General features: G+C 43.1%; 1 protein-coding gene across 1 annotated transcript in view; it reads left to right on the forward strand.

Moving 5' to 3' along the window:
* The window catches only part of LOC124273695 (nidogen-2-like), a 62883-nt gene that overhangs the window by 18426 nt on the left and 22064 nt on the right, over nucleotides 1-22393 (forward strand). The window contains exons 2-8 of the mRNA XM_046708970.1: nucleotides 13932-14071; nucleotides 15306-15447; nucleotides 15904-16109; nucleotides 18399-18493; nucleotides 20306-20458; nucleotides 20768-21004; nucleotides 22091-22297. Coding sequence (XP_046564926.1) covers nucleotides 13932-14071; nucleotides 15306-15447; nucleotides 15904-16109; nucleotides 18399-18493; nucleotides 20306-20458; nucleotides 20768-21004; nucleotides 22091-22297 — 1180 coding nt within the window. The remainder of the gene's footprint in view (nucleotides 1-13931; nucleotides 14072-15305; nucleotides 15448-15903; nucleotides 16110-18398; nucleotides 18494-20305; nucleotides 20459-20767; nucleotides 21005-22090; nucleotides 22298-22393) is intronic.

Raw genomic sequence — 22393 nt, forward strand, 5'->3', positions numbered from 1 at the left:
AGATGTTTTAAATCTCAAACGCTCTAAAATACAAACCTTATTCCAAACAATACTGAACATGAAGAGACAACACAGCCGTCTCATAACACTTCGATCTAGCCTTGCTCGAAGGCTGTACTGAATGCTAAGCCCATGGATGTACATATGTATAGCAATTCTATCCTCCAAAGAGGCAAGTCTAGATAAGCGGACCGTACAAACGCCAGTCTGTTATTAATATTTTTAAAAATTATCATTTAAACTATTAAATTATTATTAGAGACTTGTGCAAGTGTATCAAACATGTGCTGTTTGTGTTCTACGTGTATGATCATCAATATATATTTCCTAATGTTTCTTCTTGGCAGTAGGGGCGGTGGGGTAGCCTAGTGGTTAAAGCGTTGGCTCGTCACGCCGAAGACCCGGGTTCGAATCCCCACATGGGTACAATGTTTGAAGCCCATTTCTGGTGTCCCCCGCCGTGATGTTGCTGGAATATTGCTAAAAGCGGCGTAAAACCAAACTCAGTCAGTCAGTCTTGGCAGTAATATAATTGAACTTGACCACTATCATCTGCCCCCACTCTCCACATGTGTCCCCCTTAACCTTTAGTCCCCTTCAAAACCCTCTTTCCCCGTCCAATAACGAGTTAACCATGCTCCTACCCCATCACTCCAATTCGGGGGGTCATCGGCCGAATGCGAATGTCATCCTGGGGTGGGGCCCGTGACCTCGGTGAGGCTACTTGACTTACACTTAATGGCTCCCGTGTCCAGTTAGACACACGCCTAGTCTGTCTCCCAAAATTGGAACTTAATTGAAACATTTACAATTTACTGAATCCAGATCAAGTCCACATTGCCTCGGTACTAAAATTAAGCTTTGCTCCAGGTTCCATTTCGGATTTTACCTATGTCAGTAGGTATGTGTCATGAAATATGGTAATTATATTTCTGGGAATAAATGTTAGTCTATCAGCACCGTGACTGAGGAAGGTTAGTGTTGAAGTTAAACAGCTTCGGTGATAAATAATCTAGCTAGCTATATTCCAAATAAACATTGAAATGAAAAATGAGATAAAATAACTGAAAAGATTTCACAGACTAAACGGCTGTTTAAAAGAAACTCTGCATCCATGTTTGATGATGCCGAACATGATGCTATTCGAGGTTGATGTATTAAGTACAGGTTTCATTACTTTGTATTTAAACTTGAAGATTGCCGTGTTCAACTATTTTCAGCTCAGTAATATTTAGAAAACGTTTGTAAGTTTTGGTTCAAATCCAAATTCAAGTGTACTTTCTTTCGCCGCAGTCTGTGTGTAAATTTAGGATGGATTATATTTAGAGGAATAACATTCAACTTGTGATATGTTTTATTCGATTTCCTTATTGCATATGACCGCTTCCGTGGTGTAGTGGATAGAGCGTCCGCCCGGAGAGCGGGAGGTCGCGGGTTCGATCCCCGACCGCGTCATACCAAAAGACGTTAAAATATGGTACTTGTTGGTCTCTGCCTGGCGCTCGGCATTAATGGGTACAACAAGGACTGGTCGGCTCGGAGTCAGTATAATGTGTCTGAGTGGGGTATTCATGCTTCACTGCGGCATGGTATCTCAGTGGGCTAGCACTATTAAACCAGCTTAAGTCTGGGCTAGTACAAGCAGCCGCACATACACATACAAACGCATGCACGTCGTCATATGTGCGAAATATTCTCAAGCACGACGTTAAACCCAATTTCACCTCACCTCACCTTATTGCATACACCATATACACTTTCAACAGTGTCACGTAGACTTCGAATGTGGCCTTGAGGAACTGAGAATATATCTCTCTTGCTCTGTCAACATGAAGGATAGTCACTCTGATGTTTATTGGGATGTCGCGGGCTAAGTCTGAGGATCAGAAACTACTATATCTCTTGTTTATAGGACATGTCTACAGAAATGTGCCACACCATCTTTAAGGGGAAAACATAATCCAGTGTATACACTTACTGTTTATCATAGTATGCACTTCACATTCAGTGGAATGGAGCTGAACCACGGCTTTCAGCATGGCACATTTCCAGAGACGTCGTCTTTCACAAATTCCGGTTACTGGTCAAGTGTAATTGTTATTACTATCAAAAATCCATTGTTTTAAGTTTAATCGAGAGGACTGGCGAAGTATGGTTTCTTCCCAGTTTGTAGCTATAGTTTGGCATGAAATGCATGTGGACCCGTTTTTTTTGTAAATATCTCTTCATCCAATGACCCAATCGATCTCAAACTGTGCAAGTGGATGTTTTGTCAGACAACCTAATCACATTGTAAATCACCGATTTTATGCATTCGTATTAAAGAATCTGTCTATGTAACTGTCAACAAAATAAACAGCAGAACGCAGACTGCTTGCAGAGGGAGGGAGCCAATGACCTGTAACAGCGGCAGTGTTGGGTCATAAAGGTCAATGCACGTGCAGTTCATGATAGTTACCTGTGCACTGCACAGTGATAGACCGTTTGGATCATTCACATTGACTACTTCTAGCTGTCATCATGAAAGCTTATTCAGATGATGCTAAACGTTTAATTAGAAATGTGTTGAATTTTTTTTAAAAAGAGAGCAAACGTAGCAAACCTCTCCGATTTATAAGGTGTCGGATTACATGAAACGTACAACTTTTGCTCTTGGCATGGAAAAGAACATCGTGCTAAAAATTGTGAAAAACAACCAATAAACAAAACCTTGTACAAAAAGGTAGGCATCCAAAGTTAGATTCTTTTGACATCAGGGTCATCAGAGATGTCATTCGCCGGCTATTTGCAAAATTTAAAGATGTTAACCTACAGAATAATTCTCACTAATGGGTTTTGTGGTTAATGTTGAACAACTCAGAGAAACAAACTCCGTATGATGGTTAACAGTTGGCACCCACCTTACCCTATTCACGACCTGTGACACCTCTTCATACCTGTCACGTGCATAGCTGACCTACATTGACGAACGTTGACCTTTATGACCCAACACTGCCGCTGTTACAGGTCATTGGCTCCCTCCCTCTGCAAGCCGTCTGCGTTCTGCTGTTTATTTTGTTGACAGTTACATAGACAGATTATTTAATACAAATGCATAAAATCGGTGATTTACAATGTGATTAGGTTGTCTGACAAAACATCCACTTGCACAGTTTGAGATCGATTGGGTCATTGGATGAAGAGATATTTACAAAAAAAACGGGTCCACATGCATTTCATGCCAAACTATAGTCGTCATTTTATAGAGGCAAGGATGTTGAGTGCTTTTTTTCTATCCGCACCTGTTTATGTGTTTTGGGGGCGGTGGGGTAGCCTAGTGGTTAAAGCGTTGGCTCGTCACGCCGAAGACCCGGGTTCGAATCCCCACATGGGTACAATGTGTGAAGCCCATTTCTGGTGTCCCCCCGCCGTGATGTTGCTGGAATATCGCTAAAAGCGGCGTAAAACCAAACTCAGTCAGACTCAGTCATGTGTTTTGGAATGTTAAACATTAAAAACGTCTTATGAATTATTGATGTGTGGCAATATAACACACCGACACCCCAGTCAATGTCTACTGCGGACTATGACATGGGTATTGGCAGCAGTCACAGGGCCGTGTACGGTGTAAACGTCCTGAGCTCCTCATTGCGCTTTTCAAGGGTTACCCGATATACATGGATCAGCCATAATGCATGTCGTGTATGGAGCTCAACTCTCAGAACTCCCAACTGTAGGTTTCGATAGAGTACGTACAGCCTTTAGAGGTGCCTTGCACACTCTCCGAGTTCCTAACAGCGCAGTTTGGTTAAGTACAGATATACAAATAAAAGCCTTTGTGTCTAGAGCTCCGTTTGTGCATTTCGTAAGAGAACCGGTATTCAAATATCATCCGTGCCTTGTCCGGAGCTCAAACCTAAGAGCTCCTCATTGCGCGTTTTGGTGGAATACGGTATAAAAATATCAGCCGAGTTGTGCACAGAGCTACGATTTCCTAACTCCTTACTCCGAATACCCGATAATTCACAAGAGGTCATTAACCGGATACCGGGTATCAAATAAATGTTACCACCACGTCGTCAGTACCGTCTGAAACTAATCAGTCCTTGCGTGACCCTGTCCGTTGTCCTTCTGACACTGTCGTTGTCCTGACACTGTCGTTGTCCTTCTGAGACTGTCGTTGTCCTTCTGACACTGTCGTTGTCCTGACACTGTCGTTGTCCTTCTGAGACTGTCGTTGTCCTTCCGACACTGTCGTTGTCCTGACACTGTCGTTGTCCTTCTGAGACTGTCGTTGTCCTTCTGACACTCGTTAAAACTGTCATTTGTTACTGGCTGATGTATCTTTGTTGATATGCAGTATGTTGAATGTGTAAATTCACGCTTCACTTATTGTTTTGCCTTGTCGTGCCCGAGGATCTCCGTTTACCACCCTCGTGCATAGCTGCAGTTGTAGACTAACGCTGTCTCTGAAAATATCTCTCTCTGAGAGAAACCAATATCTTCAATTTCATAACTAGCTTCAGTGAGATGGAAGATTCACAACCTCGGAAAGATCTAGACTGCATTACAGGCAGTGCTGGGGTGAAGGCAAGATAATGTGGTTCAGGGACAGTGAGACAGACGAGCTCAGCCACTACCATGAACAAATACTGATAAAAGCCACCTTGTAATGTCAGTGCACTTTTGGCACATATTGTTAGCAGGAAAACATGGCTTATGCCACGCCAAAACGTACAAATTCCACATATAAGGGCTTCACAGTAACCTGGTGGTCAAGTCGTTGGCTTTATATGACGACAGCCAGGGTTCGAATGTTTGCTCTGGTGTAATATGTCAAGTCAGTTTTTGTGTGTTGCAAGCAGACGAACTGCATTTTTGCACACTCTTGCGTATATGGGATAGTGCTGAAGGGTAGATATCACATAGGTAATGTACATTCTGAATATCTGCCCTGAACATGAAAAATCTGGGGCGTCTTTCATTATCCGAAAATGTACAGTGGTATCACATGATGTAATTTACGCACACAAGTACATACATGCTTCCCTAGACGTGTTTTGTAGCTGAGGTGAGCTACGACGAGCATGCGTATATATAGAACAGACAGGATATACACGTACATCGACATGTGAAGCGACTGCGTACATCAACATGGCCTCAACACATCACTGCGGATGCTTCAGATTCGCCTACAGCGACATCAAGTCAACTTAGATATACATGTATAGCGCGGGAGAAATGTAATCCTGTCTCTGTGTGTTGTGAGTTGGTAGTCTGGTTCCTCAGCTGCGACTAGCTAAGGACCTCCTTCGTCCACATGTATTTTGTTCAACATGTTCATCAATGAAGATGAAACAAGACTAACCGGATATCTAGATCACAGTACATAACGTACATTCTACTTCCGGAATCCCATCCGACCGCCTCCGTGGTGTAGTGGTTAGAGCGTCCGCCCGGAGAGCGGAAGGTCGCGGGTTCAATCCCCGACCGCGTCATACCAAAAGACGTTAAAATATGGTACTTTTTTGTCCCCTGCCTGGCGCTCGGCATTAATGGGTACAACAAGGACTGGTCGGCTCGGAGTCAGTATAATGTGTCTGAGTGGGGTATTCATGCTTCACTGCAGCATGGTATCTCAGTGGGCTAGCACTATAAAACCAGCTTAAGTCTGGGCTAGTACAAGCAGCCGCACCTACACATACACACGCATGCACGTCGTCATATGAGCGAAATATTCTCAAGAACGACGTTAAACCCAATTTCACCTCACCTCACCTCCGGAATCTCAGCCGTGAAGATCCGGGTTAGAACTGGTCTTCAGCGGCCCATGCTTGTCGTAAGAGGCGACTAACGGGATCGGGTGGTCAGGCTTGCTGACTTGGTTGACACATGTCATCGTGTGCCAAATGTATAGATCGATGCTCATGCTGTTGATCACTGGATTGTCTGACCCAGACTCGAATACTTACGAATATTTATAATATATAGCTTGAATATTGCCGAGCAAACAAACTTCCCGAATTAACAAATTCCGGTGGTGTCTTCAACTTAAAACGTGTTATTGTTGTTATATATATTTTTGTAATTTTGCATTATGACATTCTTTCGTCAGTTTTGCCTGTTGAAATGCCTCTTTAGAATGGCCAGTCAATTGATTTCTCAGAATCAACTGCAACAATAATGACGTCATCACAATGGTAAAATTCAGCTAGAAGAAATATCCACAAATCTTGTTTCTGAATGGACTGGATGTATTCTGGTTCTGAAAGAGCAATTATCTGATGATAGTAATAATACTTTGCCTTACTGTGTGAGGTATTTATCACAACTGTTTAAATATGTCATTTGCCGCGCAAACCTTACCCGTCACAGTATGGTGAAAGAACAACAGATGTTTTTGGTGTGAAAATGTACGCAACATTGGATGTAAATATAACTGGCGTCAAGTTGATTTCGCAAATGCATTCTCATAAGAGTCAATGAGTGCTTGTTGCAAAATTCGTCAGATGAAATTAAATGTGAAATTGTGCGCAACCGTGTTGAGTGATTGTAACAGTTTCACAGAGGATAGATATAGTACATGCTTCCGGATCGAGAGCAAGTGCACCACTGCACTCGTGACCCTGCACCCGCCAGGCGCTTCATCAGCAGACGCCTGTGTTCACCAGGTAAATCAGGCAGTAATCTCTGATGTTACCGTCAGCTGACATCGTCCTTCATTTTCTGTGTAACTGTCGATGTTTACTGCACTTCTCCCGCATCACCTCCCCAGCCACCCCACCAGAGGCACCCCACCCCAACCTTCACTCAAAAGCTGAAGGAACTACTTTCCACACAACCCTCATATCTGAGGGTTTGTGGTTCGTACAAGCAGTACATTAATTCTTCCTTTAAGATGTTTAAATTACCTACTTATACAAACACGGTGGCTACTCTACCACGGAGATATTTCATAGCCTATACGGTTTGTCCAGTGCCCCAGAAGCGGTGGGGTAGCCTAGTGGTGAAAGCGTTGGCTCGTCACGCCCAAGACCCGGGTTCGAATCCCCACATGGGTACATTGTGTGAAGCCCATTTGTGGTGTCCCTCGCCGTGATGTTGCTGGAATATTGCTAAAAGCGGCGTAAAACCAAACTCAGCCAGTCAGTCCAGTGTCCCAGCGAGTCAGTGTTTCGCAGTGATGCCAATGCTTAGCAAGTATATTACATTTAGCTAGGTTGGTAAAAACATCCTTTGAGCTTACGAAAGACATTGACAATTTTGATATACTTTTAGCACGAGTAATTAAGATTGATTACGCTGGATTTAAGGAAAGTGTTGTAAGTTTGCCTTCTGGTATGCTGGTTGAAATCGGTAAGTTAGTACCAAGGATATTAGTTCGAGTCCTGATGACACTGGGTTATATATACTACTCACATTTTGCTAAGGATCACAAAAATTCACAACTTTACTTAAACGTAGATTTATATTTTGAAATTTTATCCATTAAAAACCCGATAAATAGTGATATGGTAACCCCTCTTTAGGCAAACAGTCACTTTAATCTAACCTTATGCACTTGATACATCAGTAACCATAAAATGGTTTTCATGGCACCAATCAACCATTTGAATATCATGGAACGAGTGACTGACAAGTACACAACATCTGTCAATAGCAGGTATGGGATCCAGAAGATGAAATGACATACTGAAACCTAGGATCCATGCTTACAATAAGCTTAGATATTTAAACCAAATTTGACCCCACATCATAGTTTTCTGTTGAATCCATGATTTGATCCTTAGCAAAATGTGAATAGTATATATTATAGTACCGCAGTGTGAGTCCACGGGTGACCACTGTGTCCACAGCAATGTCCACAAGCTTCTACAAGCGATGCTGGAGTTCCTAGATGCTACTGCTGTAACAGGCTTCTTCATGAATGTATTCAAGGTCCTCCATAGCAGACGACATCATCATCATGAGTATTTGAGAGAGTCTTTCTTCAAGATTAGGAAAGGTGGATGTCAAAACGGAGTATGTTCAATGAGTTCAGTCATGCATTGCAAACATTTCGACAACAGACGTGTTTAGAATATTCCACGATGTTTGATATTCTCACGCTGTTGTTTAAGCAAGTGTAGTCCACATTTGGAATCCCAGAAAACCAAAACCATTCATACCTTGGCAGCTGATTGAACAAACTTTGCCTTCTTTGGAGGAAATGTCAGATGTCTTCAAATGCTCTGTCTTCTTTCTATAGGTATAAACTATGGACTCGTCCTTGACTATAAACTGTTATCAGTATCAGGTATATCTACATCAAAACGACGTATATTCCAACCATATCGGACGAACCCGGAGTGAACCTGAGAACCTGAGAGTTACATGCCTGTACATTCCTGAGAATGTGCTCACTATTGGCTTTGTGCGTCCTGGATCCCCGATAATCATATCATCTATTTTATCAACATTTTCCTTGGCTGTTAAAAGTATTGCTGATCTTTGATCCACTTCAAGTCTCTCCCCTCCCCGTTTTGAACCCTACCTCCTGCTGTTTGACAGTCACGGAGGAAGGGGCACCATCCCCTTCAGTTGACACATGACCGCATTAATGGTTGTGACAGTGATCCCTTTCAGTTGGTGACCGCCTCCGTGGTGTAGTGGTTAGAGCGTCCGCCCGGAGAGCGGAAGGTCGCGGGTTCGATCCCCGACCGGGTCATACCAAAAGACGTTAAAATATGGTACTTGTTGGTCCCTGTCTGGCGCTCGGCATTAATGGGTACAACAAGGACTGGTCGGCTCGGAGTCAGTATAATGTGTCTAGTGGGGTATTCATGGTTCACTGCAGCATGGTATCTCAGTGGGCTAGCACTATAAAACCAGCTTAAGTCTGGGCTAGTACAAGCAGCCGCACATACACATACACACGCATGCACGTCGTCATATGTGCGAAATATTCACAAGCACGACGTTAAACCAAATTTCACCTCACCTCACCTTTCAGTTCGCAATACCTGATGATGATGGCACCGCGGAAGCCGTTGTTGTCCTGTATCTGGTCATATTGATGCCTGACCAAATATGCCGCTAAGAGCATAATAAAGCCTAAACATGGAACTTATTGTACTTAATACATGCAAACAATGTTTCAGTGTACCGTCCATCCTTCATTTTTAGTGACCCCTCGTATGTGGGATACTTCGTGCTTATTAAAGATGGCAGTGTCATTGTTTCAATCACAAAATAGTGGTTCACTCATGAAACTGTTATGTTGTAATACTACCTCAAACATTCCTGGATTCGTACTCCCTACGTCCAATGGGAAGCACAGGGAGATTTCTTGAGACCATGCTCAACCTTTAAGCGTATAGGATGCAATGTTACACGTCCGTTTAAGCCCTAATATGATCAAGTATTGATATATTGATGTGTTTGAGGTCAAAGCTGTCAGTCATATGACTCTCAGAGCACCCTGAGCTGACACTGAATTGGAATATGGGCGATAGAGGAATTATATTTAAATCGTAGCTTCCATCAGTGAATGATTTCTTTGTTCTTCCAATTCAACAAATGGTGACGGATAGTTGATGACATATGGACAGTGGAATACATTGTCATCCACGAATTGTCTAAACTTGAAGTATGTTTGTAAAGTGATAGATTTTTCACCCCGAAGGCTCCACACCAACACATCCTTGATTGCTTGACTTTACCGTTGTGAGATCCGACATTGAAGTTTAAAAGTTCCTTACCCAGCTAGAGTGTGTTTATGTACATACAGCGCGATAGAGTGTCAGTTTGTGATAACGTTGACGTGTGTACGTCTGTGAGTAAACACTGCGCGGCAGAACGGAAACCTCAGCACTTCCAGCAGACCTTATCTCGCACCTCTACTTAGCTGCCTGTCGTCAGACGCTCCTGGGGTGCTTCACACTGTTGTATAATGCTGATATCAGAGATATCGGGTGTTGTATAATGCTCATATCAGCAATGTCGGGTGTTGCATAAAGTTGATATCAGAGATGTCGGGTCTTGTATCATGCTGATGGGTGTTGTATCATGTTGATGTTAGCAATGTCGGGTGTTGTATAATGCTGATATCAGAGATATCGGATGTTGTAAAATGCTGATATCAGCAATGTCGGATGTTGTAAAAAGCTGATATCAGCAATGTCGGGTGTTGTATAATGCTGATATCAGAGATATCGGATGTTGTAGAATGCTGATATCAGCAATGTCGGTTGTTGTATAATGCTGATATCAGAGATGGAGGGTGTTGTATAATGCAGATGTCAGCAATGTCGGGTGTTGTATAATGCTGATATCAGCAATGTCGGGTGTTGTATAATGCTGATATCGGCAATGTCGGGTGTTGTATAGTGCTGCCATCAGAGATGTAGGGTGTTGTATAATGAAGATATCAGCAATGTCGGGTGTTGTATAATGCTGATATCAGAGATATCGGATGTTGTAAAATGCTGATATCAGCAATGTCGGGTGTTGCATAATGCTGATATCAGAGATATCGGATGTTGTAGAATGCTGATATCAGCAATGTCGGTTGTTGTATAATGCTGATATCAGAGATGTAGGGTGTTGTATAATGCAGATGTCAGCAATGTCGGGTGTTGTATAATGCTGATATCAGCAATGTCGGGTGTTGTATAATGCTGATATTTGAGATGTAGGGTGTTGTATAATGCAGATATCAGCAATGTCGGGTGTTGTATAATGCTGATATCAGAGATGTAGGGTGTTGTATAACTGCTGATATCAGGCAATGTCGGGTGTTGTATAGTGCTGCTATCAGAGATGTAGGGTGTTGTATAATGAAGATATCAGCAATGTCGGGTGTTGTATAATGCTGATATCAGAGATATCGGATGTTGTATAATGCTGATATCAGCAATGTGGAGTGTTGTATAATGCTGGTATCAGAGTTGTGGCGAGTTGTAAACGGTTACAGAACAGTTTGAGTTGCGCAGTCACCATGTAGATCCAGTCTCGAGTAATGAGCGCAGCTGAATGTTTATTGCATCCGGGTACTCGCTACATCAATGGGCACGTCCGGAATATCCTGCATTGAAACTACGTACAATTATCTCCCAACAGCTACACGGTGCATCAGAAATAATCACCGGGCTTTCAGATGTAATCACGATTGCCGGAAGCTGTTTATGAAGAGGCCCTCTTAAAATATCTGTCTTCTTGTTTGCTTCAATATTTTGGAGTCATTTCGAAGGGGATCGCCCGGATGCCATTCCTTGAACTGGGCACTGTTCTCTTACTAGATCCTTTGTACTATTCTCAGTCTAATGTGCGAATCTCTTAAATCCTTCATATTTCTATACATAAAACACCCCTGTACCAAAGCCAAAATGTAATTTTGTAATTGGCAATACTAGAAAATATTTAAAAAACATATTTCAACAGAATTCTGGTTTGGGTTGTAAGAAATTGCCTAAACCACTAGTCTGTCTCACAGTCCCCGAACCACACTATTTTCCCTACAGCCAAGCCCTCTTTGAAATGCTAAAGCCCTAAATGAAGAAAGTCTAGATTTCCTCAGGTTAAATCTCCTATCTCACTGGGGCTCCATTTCAGTTTAAATGGGTTTATTTGTTACTATCAAAATTACATATTGTCAGAGACTAAGCGCAAGTCTACCTGTTCCACTTGCTTTGCCAGTTTAAATGTGTTGGGCAAACGTGATTACTAAATGTGTATAGTTGCTTTGAATATTATATATTAACTGCCTGATTATGTTTGTCAGCTTATGAGCTCACGTGTCGGTACCGAGTCTTCCGGAACACTTTGCTCCTGCCAACATCTACATGACGCCATTCTATGTGTTCATCTATCAGACAGGCGAAATGCTTGAGATCTCTTCCCATGTAGCTAAGCTGTTGGTGTAGAGCTGGGTGACTTTAACTATTCTTCTTGAGCTGTCTCGTCGCATTTCTCAATCTCAAGAGCTGAACCATTGCTTCAGAGAACTGATCACACCAGTATATTATTTAGCCTGCCTATTAGTCTGTCTCATAGTCCCTGAATCACATTATCTTCCCCACAGCCTGCCCTCCCTGCAATGCTAAAGCCCTAAACGAATCAAGTCTAGATTTCCCCAGGTTCTGAATCTCTGGTCTCCCTGGGGCTCCTTTTCAATTTAAATGGGTTTATTTGTTACAATCAAAATTATATATATATTCATGCGTTAGTCCACCTGCCTATCTATCTACTGTGTGTCGTAAAAATTAAACACGTGTCGTATCTCCCATGTGGTGTCGGTCTTCAAGCTTATTGTTCTCCTTGTTTACATGTCTTGTCTTAAAGGCCTTGCTGTTGACTGTGCGTTGACGCATTCCACTGTAGGACGTTGATTCTGTACCCCATCATGGCATGGGGATCCCGGGGTAACATAGTTCTCCACAACTTGGGTCCTAGTTGATAAACATACGGAACCCTATTGGTTGTAACCTTGCCTTGGTATCGCTGGTGGGCACAATGTGTTAAGCCCATTTCTGGTGTCCCCCGCCGTGATATTGCTGGAATATTGCTAAAAGCGGCGTAAAACTAAACTCAGTCAGTCAGTGGTATCGCTGGACTCGGCCATCTTCGGCTACTGTCGGGAACAGAGTTCAAATACCGGAATCGGTTCCCAATTGCGCAGATCGATCCTCATGCTGCTGATCACTGGATTGTCTGGTCCAGACTTGATTATTTACAGGCCGCCGCCATATGGCTGGAATATTGCTGAATGCGGCGTAAAATTAACTCACTCACTCACTCAAATACCGGAGCTGTATATGTACAGAAATTATATTCTGTCATTGCTGTCTGGTCGAGAATCCTTCAGCTGAAAATTACCCCATCTATATAAAGTAGGATTTGTTTTAATTACGAACAACTCACCGGGAAATATGATCCATGAACACTGGCACAATGTTGAATCAGTGTTGATCACTGGTTTGTCTGGTGCAGACTCGATTATTTACAGACTGCCGCCATATGGCTGGAATATTGCTGAGTGTGACGTTGAACAACAAACCAACCAAACAAAATCATATACGTAGATATACATACATATTTGAGAAAACAATATATCATGCGTTATGTTGCAGTTGTCGTTCCTCCGGCTTGTGGATATGCCCTGTTAGTACAACAAGCAATTATTCACGTTTACAGAACAAGGTGATTACAGTTGTAATCACAATCATACTTGTGTCTCACAGCCACCAGAGTGAGTGAGTGAGTGAGTTTACTTTTACGCCGCAATATTCCAGCTATATGGCAGCGGTCTGTAAATAATCGAGTCTGGACCAGACAAACCAGTGATCAACAGCGTGGGCATCGATCTACGTAATTGGGAACCGATGACGTGTCAACCAAGTCGGCGAGCTTGACCACCCGATCCCGTTAGTCGCCTCTTACGACAAGCATGGGTTACTTAAGATCACACGGCCACCAGAACATATTCAAGCTGGATATTACCAGGACGTTATTTAAAGTACAACCCAGTACAGTGACATTAGAGTGACATTACAACCAGGCCACAGACTGAAACTGTAGCAGAGCGAGGAATTATCGAACCGACGCAATAGCGAAAATAACAGATTGTTCGATGCTGCTCTGTCAACATGAAGTTCGTTGGATACGTCAGACAAAGATCCTGAATCCTGGATGAATGGATATTCGCGCAGATTTATGCTGTTGATCTGTTTCTGGTCCGACGGGTTAACGCTTTGGTCTTGTGGACTATTGCTGGAGTGGAGTCCGACCTAAAAAGACGTCGAATCTCATCACATAAATCGCATATTTAATGGTCTGGCCCCTGGTGATCAAGTTATATTTCGACTCCATCGCGATCTCAGTCCTGACATGATATAAAAATCATCTGGGTCTTCTTTATCGGACGCCAGTATTTATGTTTATGTTTTATGATAAACAACGTTCTTATGTTTCAGATAAATAGCAACGGTCATTTATCATTCGACTCGGAGCTGCCAGTCTACCGACCTTCGCTAATACTTCCTATAGGATTTGATATAATTGCTGCCTTCTTCGCCGATGTCGACACCACAGCAGCAGGGGATATATTTTTTAGGTAAATTGAGCTTGCCCTGGTTGAATGTCGTCGATATGTGTAAATTTGTGATATGGATAGTCAGCGTCTTTAGTGCATGCGTGTACACTTGACAGAGGGGTACACAAAGTACGTGATCTAGGTTAGGTGTTGTGGCTTGCACGGACGATGGCTGAGTGGGTTAGATCGCTGACTTTGTGTGCTGACGATTAAGTTGCCTACTCTGACAGTATGGGTTCAAATCCCTTCTCAACTCAAACACAGTTCTAGAATCCATACTTTACTGAGGAAGTTTAATCACAAATAGTTACGTTGTCTTTAGTGATTCGGTGCTTCATACACCATGGGGCCCAGTTGCACAAAGCGATCTTAGCGCTACGGCTGGTGTAAGCTTATGGTAAAAATATTACCTCAACGCTGCGATAGCTTCGCACAACGAGTGCCTGCATGGGCCCTATTTAATAAAGCACAATGCCGATAAATGATAAACAAAGCGTTCGTAACGTACGACCTGTCGTAACTATAGCTTATCATAGGCTTACGAATGCCGTAGCGGTACGAACGTTTTGTTGATCGGGATCCAGGCCTGCACCACTTTGTGCTTTCTTCTACATTAAGCTGTGAAATGACTGGAATACTGTGAAACACGGCGTTAAACCCAACTCATCTATACAGGATCCGCTTTCGTGTGTCAAGCAATCTTTATTCGGTACTTAAAAGTACGTTCATTTATAAACACAATATTTACAACTTTCGTGTGTCCTAATCCAAAACTCCCCCCGATTATGATCCTGGCTCTGTCTTTAAGACTCGACCCTTTATTTTTTATTCAGGTTTTAAGTGGTTGGGTAGCCTAGTAGGTTAAGCATTCGCTCGTCACGCCGGTGTTCGATTCCCAAAATATAAACAATGTGTAAGGCCCATGGTGTCTCGCCGCCGGAATACTGCTGGAACAGTGCTTAAAGCCGCCTTGTTATCACTCACTTCCAGGGGCGGTGGGGTAGCCGAGTGGTTAAAGCCATCGCTTGTCACGCCGAAGACCCGGGTTCGATTCCTCACATGGGTTCAATGTGTGAAGCCCATTTCTGGTGTCCATAATATTGCTGGAATATTGCTAACAGCTGCGTAAAACAAAACTCACTTATTCAACTTTATCAAAGACTACGGCTATATGGGGTTTGTTTCAGCATAAAGGAGTGAAATTATAAAACTAAATGTCAGATCTGTAATCAGGAAATGGGCTGATATCTTTCAGAGAAACAAACGACCCAGGGTTACTACAGCGGGCAAGCACCGACGTACAAGCTCACTTCCGGGGTCACAGCCTGTTTGAAGCAACGTCTTTGTTCATAACAACGTGGGATAACGTCGGCTACTACAACAGCAAGTCCGACAAGGTAGGTAGATAGAATCCCGGGTAGATAGAATCCTCGGGTGGACATCGCCGAGTAACCAGATAAACGAGACATAAAAGCTATGGGGATTAAACTGGCAAGAGCTGACATCAGTCGCACGCGTATTAAGCGGCGGTGGGCTAGCCAAGTTGTTAAAGTGTTCGCTCGTCACGCCGAAAACCCAGTTCGATTCCCCACATGGGTACATATGTGAAGAAGCCCATTTCTGGTGTCCCCGCCGAGTATGAGTATGGTTTTAGGCCGATTTTAGGAATATTCTATCAATATCACGGCGGGGAACTCCAGAAATGAGCTTCCCATACTATCATTTTGGGAATTGAACCCTATGAATACATCGTCATATGCTTTCATTTTAGAGACCACGTGCTAGTCATACTCGGAATCAATATTCATAACTGCCTAACCTTCTGACACTGCACATCAACTTTCTCGCTGCAGGTGAACACGTTCCAGATTGTCTTAGCGTCAAACGGATATGACTCGTTCGCGTTTTTCTACTATCTGGACAATGGAATGGGGTGGATTATGGGAGATGGGAAAGAGAGCCCAAACCTTGTCGACGTCCCTGCGCAAGCTGGGTTCGATTCTACAGATGGAAGAAACGTGAAACTGCCTAACTCTGGTACAACGTCATCCTTTGTCAAGTGAGTAATATATTGAAATGCTATGGGTCGATATCTTCTGCCATTCGTTAAATAAAAGTCTCCTTGCATAGTGCTGGCACAGTGGTAGTAAGTGTGCCTTTAGATATTTACTTCAATAAAAAGGGGCTGTGTGGTGATCACAAATCAGTTAAGCAACTTTGATCACGGAGAGTCCTTGGATGGGTGACCGTGTTTGGCAGCTTGATTCCTGAGAGTTTCTTAGACTTCTGTCCAGACCCACAATGAAGCACAAATGTGGTCGCATCTTAGGCAAGTGAGTTTGTTCAAAATTGCCTCCGTTCAACCAACAGTAAAAGGTACCCGGTGGGATAAGTCATATGACTATCAATCCTCAAGCGCCTTACAGGCAGCTTTGGTTATCCGGGGTAATAATGTCAATTATCTTAGAGCATCCCGTGCGGAGTGCAGATGAGCGCTATGTAAGTGGCCTTATCGTGACAAGTTACCACTCAGGGCCCCGTTCCACAAAGCTATCGTAGCTACGACTGTCGTAAGTCTGTATTACAGTGAAGGAGGTACGACAGTCGTAGCGCTACGATAGCTTTGTGAAACGGGGCGTGGTCGATGACTTTTAGCAGGTGGAAAGTCCAAAATGATTCAATTTGGTGAAACACCGGTGTGGTGCTGACAAAACCAGGGAGAACCGGGATTTGAACCCACAATCACAGGTTTCCGGCGTGCCTAAGGGACGCAACTCTCTGCCACGTGATTACTTGTGGTGAGTCAGCTAACACCAGCTATTGCATCTGCGGCCTACATGGATAGAAAACGCCTATTTTGACATAGCTATGTAATACGGAATCGATTTTAAAATCACATGCAAGTACTCACGCATTTACTGGCATGGTATGTGGTCACTCATATACTGGCATGGTATATACCCACTCATATACTGGCATGGTATATACTCACTCATATACTGGCATGGTATATACTCACTCATACACTGGCATGGTATATACTCACTCATATACTGGCATGGTATATACTCACTCATATACTGGCATGGTATATACTCACTCATATACTGGCGTGGTATATACTCACTCATACACTGGCATTGTATATACTCACTCATATACTGGCGTGGTATATACTCACTCATACACTGGCATGGTATATACTCACTCATATACTGGCGTGGTATATACTCACTCATATACTGGCATGGTATATACTCACTCATATACTGGCATGGTATATACTCACTCATATACTGGCATGTTATATACTCACTCATATACTGGGGGGCGGTGGGGTAGTCTATTGGTTAAAGCGTTGGCTCGTCACGCCGAAGACCCGGGTTCGAATCCCCACATGGGTACAATGAGTGAAGCCCATTTGTGGTGTCCCCCGCCGTGATATTGCTGGAATATTGCTAAAAGCGGCGTAAAACCAAACTCAGTCAGTCAGTCAGTCACTCATATACTGGCGTGGTATATGGTCACTCATATACTGGCATGGTATATACTCACTCATATACTGGCATGGTATATACTCACTCATATACTGGCATGGTATATACTCACTCATATACTGGCATGGTATATACTCACTCATATACTGGCGTGGTATATACTCACTCATATACTGGCATGGTATATACTCACTCATATACTGGCATGGTATGTGGTGAATCATATACTGGTATGGTATGTGGTCACTCATACACTGGCATGGTATGTGGTCAATCATATACTGGCATGGTATATGGTCAATCATACACTGGCATGGTATGTGGTCAATCATACACTAGTATGGTATATGGTCAATCATATACTGGTATTGTATATAGTCAATCATATACTGGCATGGTATGTGGTGAATCATATACTGGCATGGTATATGGTCAATCATATACTGGCATGGTATATACTCACTCATATACTGGCATGGCATATACTCACTCATATACTGGCATGGTATATACTGGCATGGTATATACTCACTTATATACTGGCGTGGTATATACTTAATCATATACTGGCATGGTATATACTCACTCATATACTGGCATGGTATATACTCACTCATATACTGGCATGGTATATACTCACTCATATACTGGCATGGTATATACTCACTCATATACTGGCGTGGTATGTGGTCAATCATATACTGGCATGGTATATACTCACTCATATACTGGCATGGTATATACTCACTCATATACTGGCGTGGTATGTGGTCAATCATATACTGGCGTGGTATATACTCACTCATATACTGGCATGGTATGTTTTCACTTGTGTTCTACCTGTTCTACAGCCACACCAACGTCAACATCCCCGGTGCGTGGATGTTCCATATCGGTAACCGGGAGGCGGAGAACATCCAGCCCGCGGACCTCAACACAGGAGAAGGTAGGACTATCAACGTCTCTTAAAACATGAAAGAGTCAAATACACTGGCCATGATAAACTCACGTTAGGCTCTTCCTTAACACCAGACATCTGGAAAGAGCCAAGACCTTCAGTAGACATGGTCTAAGTCTATTCTGAACACATAACAGAGATATGTAAAGAGTCTTCTTGCAGAAGACACGATCTACAACTGTTTTTGACTTCTCGTAGCAACCTAACAGACACAGAAAGAGTCCTATCCTTCAGTAGACTTCAGTAGATATATACTTATTAGGAAATTTGCTTCGCCTTCAGTCATAAACCTCATCCATTTCATGGAATTAGTGAATGTAATTAATTTGAAAAACAGATTCCCGTCACTGGTTACCTTGTTGTGGTATATCCCAGATATCTCTGGTAAATGTCACTTTGATATCAGCCGCCAACCTAAACGAATATGTTTTATACCTTACTTTGATTAATAATAGGACTTCAGTTCTGCCCAACAACGAAGCACATGTGATACATGTGGTCTCACCTTTGGCAAATCAGTTTGTTCTCTCTGCTCTGTTCACCCAGCAGAAAATGGGTACCCGATGGGATAAGTCATGTGACTAATAACCTAGCGCCTCACTGGCATGTTTGGTTATCCGGGGTAATAATAGTCAGATTGTTAGCGCTATGAGTATCCACATAGTGAATGGAGTTTAGCGCATTAAAAATGCACTTATTATTATCGTAATGTGTAATGACATCATCATAAATACATCACGTCACGTGGTCCGGGTTCAGACCAGGGTCTCTGCTTCCATAGTTGTTCATACACATGCACACATGTTCAGCCCTGCCCAGTAGTGACTCGACCTATTCTGAGTTCACACCCATGAAATATCGTGGCAGTCAGTGCGAACTGCAAGATGTTACCCTCCATTTGGAAATGTTGTATTTAAAGAGACGTAATATACACAATGGGCATGCGCTGCACATCAAACCGATATCCAATCTCAAATGCCTCCATCAGCTTAAAACGAATCATGACGTTTTCGTTGACAGCAATCCAAACGTACCTACCCACTGGACCGTATACACAATATCTGTAGTTTTCTTGAAGAGATAAATTGCTTCTATTTGTAACATCGTTTTTCTTCCACTCAAGTGAATTACGAGCGCTCATGTAATAAGAAGCGCTGAATTAATGACAACCGCGAAAGCGTTGCATATGTCAACTTAAAACAGCAGAAACAAAACAGTCCTTGAAATTGAAAAGGACCACCAATGAAATGGGAAGTTCAGAACCATTCGTAACTACTCGCCTCTTTCCGTGACCTACAAGAAGACGCCATCCGGCTTGCCGGAATGACACGAGTAGTTACGAATGGTTCAGAACCTGAGGAAATCTAGACTTGATCCATTTAGGGCTTTAGCTCTGCAGAAAGGACTTGGGGGATGGGTGTAACTAAACTAACGCTTAGTCTCTGAATAGATATACTTTGGATAGAAACAAACACAGTCACTTGAAATAGAAATCGAACCCGGGTCCGGCCAATGCTTTAACCATGGGCTGATTCAGAACCAATGAGATGGGAAATCTAGACTTGCTTCATTTAGGGATTTATCATTGCCGAAAGTACTTGGGTGTCACTAGACTAGCGCTTATACAGTTTGGTTAGTCATTTTAAACAGAAAGGGAGCCATAGTAAAATGGAGATTCAGCTCCTGAGGAAGTATAATAGGGCTTTAGCATTCGACAAAGGGCTAAGCGGATAGGCAAATAATATGGTTCAAGGCCTGTGAGACAGACTGGAGTGTAACCCTCCTGATGGCATGTTGCAGTGTTCGTGTTCCCAGTGGAGCCCGGCAAGGGAAGCTGCCTGGAGGGGACCAGGACGTGTCATATAAACGCCCGCTGTGTGGACTTTTCAGACGGTTTCTGCTGCGAGTGCCTGCCGCCGTACTACGGAAACGGAAAAACCTGCCTGGAACCAGGTGATAACAATAAACATTAAAACGAAGAATTCATTGAAAAATTGGATTCAGAATATGCAGGATTTCTATAGCCTTTACTTTTGTATTATTTGACTGAAGCTGAGTGAGTTAGTGAGTGAGTGAATGTATGCTCATGTTCAATGAAGTGAATTCATTGTTGAACATGTTTTGTTGAAAGTTTTACTTTTTTATTAAAATCTTTTCTTTTCTTTATATGATCAGTCGTGATACAGAATATAAATAGTAATTTTTTCCGCAAAGCATCTACGAATATGGAACTGGTGACAAACTATTTTGGTCTTTGTTCAGGTGTTCCACAACGTCTTAATGGAAAGGTTCACGGTGTACTGAACGGCGTGACCTTGCTTGATCTTGACATGCACACTTACGTAGTGACAGCAGACGGTCGCGCCTATTCCGCCATCAGCCGAGTTCCCACGGAGCTTGCTACCGCCATGCAGACTCTCAGTGCCATTGGAGGCATCATCGGTTGGATGTTCGCGGTGCCAACAAACACCAAGGCCAAAAATGGATATGTGTTCACAGGTAAGCACTAGTTGACCTCCAGGATGGTATTTTGTGAGAAATTCATCTCCAGCCCTAAATGGTAAATGCAAGAAAGGCATCACCAATAGGAGGAACTGTCAAGTTTCACTCAGGTTTTGGCGTTCAAGACTTTTATGTTTGAATATTCCAAGTGTATATCTGTTTAGCAGATTTATACGTACATATCAGTCATCGCAATTCACTGAGCAGAACGAGTGAGTGAGTATGGTTTTACACCGCGCTTTTAGCAATTCTCCAGCAATATCCCGGCGGGGGACACCAGAAATGGGCTCAGTCGTAACCGATGTGGGGAATCGAACTGGTCCATGACGAGCGAACGCTTAACCACAAAGCTACTCCACCTCCCCTCACTTTTCAGAATTAGGTTTGATAGAAGCCTATGAGAGATTCGCTCTGTCACCACTATTCTGGTGATCGGAGGTTTCACCAAAGCGGTACCACTTCAGGGAGTCCTCCCACATCAAGTTCATTCTCCGTGCGGCGGTGGAGTAGCCTAATGGTAAAGCGTCCGCTCGTCAACCTGAACACCCGGGTTCGATTCCCCACATGTGTCATGTGTAAAGCCCATTTCCTTTGTCCCCCGATGGAATATTTCTAAAAGCAGCGTTAAAACATACGCACTCACTGATAGCCGTGATTTAACTGGAATACTGTTCAAATCAGCGTTAAACCCAACCATCGAAGACACACTGCTTCAGTTTTAACATATGCACTTATTACAAAGTCAACACTTGAGATAACGACCTACCAGTGAGATTAGGACCCCTTTCATGTGCATTAGCAGGAATCAGCGGCTGTTCGGGAATGAAGCTGCGCTGTGTTAAATCAGCAGCAACTCGCGTCAGCAATTACAGTCAACGTGTAGTTCAAATTCTTTATTGTACAGGGCGATGGGTTCATTAATTGTTAAAGCGTTCGCTCGTCACGACGGGTTCGAATCCCCACATGGGTATAATGTATGAAGACAATTCCTGGTGTCCACCGCCGTGATATTGCTGGAACATTGAAACTCCTATTGCACAGTCCTTTGGAATGGTTGGATTACAGGTGAATTTTATGTTTCAGGCGGAGAGTTCAACAGGACTGCGATAGTGACGTTCTTGTTTGGAAACAAAACGTACGTGCTCAATGTCCAGCAAAACTTCTACGGCCACGACGCGCTCAACAACCTGCGCATGGAGACCACCCTGAATGGCGAGATCCCGCCAATAGAGCTGGGTGCCAAGGTCGTCGTGGATGACCATAAGGAGAACTTTAAGAAGCTCCGACCAGGTAACCAATGATGATATCACGGTTTGTGCATGCAGATGGTGCCAGACATGGGTTTGAACACCGCTTCTACCTGGTCACGTGTCTTCGTTTTTTAGT

The sequence above is a fragment of the Haliotis rubra genome, unplaced genomic scaffold, assembly GCF_003918875.1.
Source record: "Haliotis rubra isolate DU_JTF1 unplaced genomic scaffold, ASM391887v1 Scf183, whole genome shotgun sequence".
Taxonomy (NCBI): Eukaryota; Metazoa; Mollusca; class Gastropoda; order Lepetellida; family Haliotidae; genus Haliotis; species Haliotis rubra.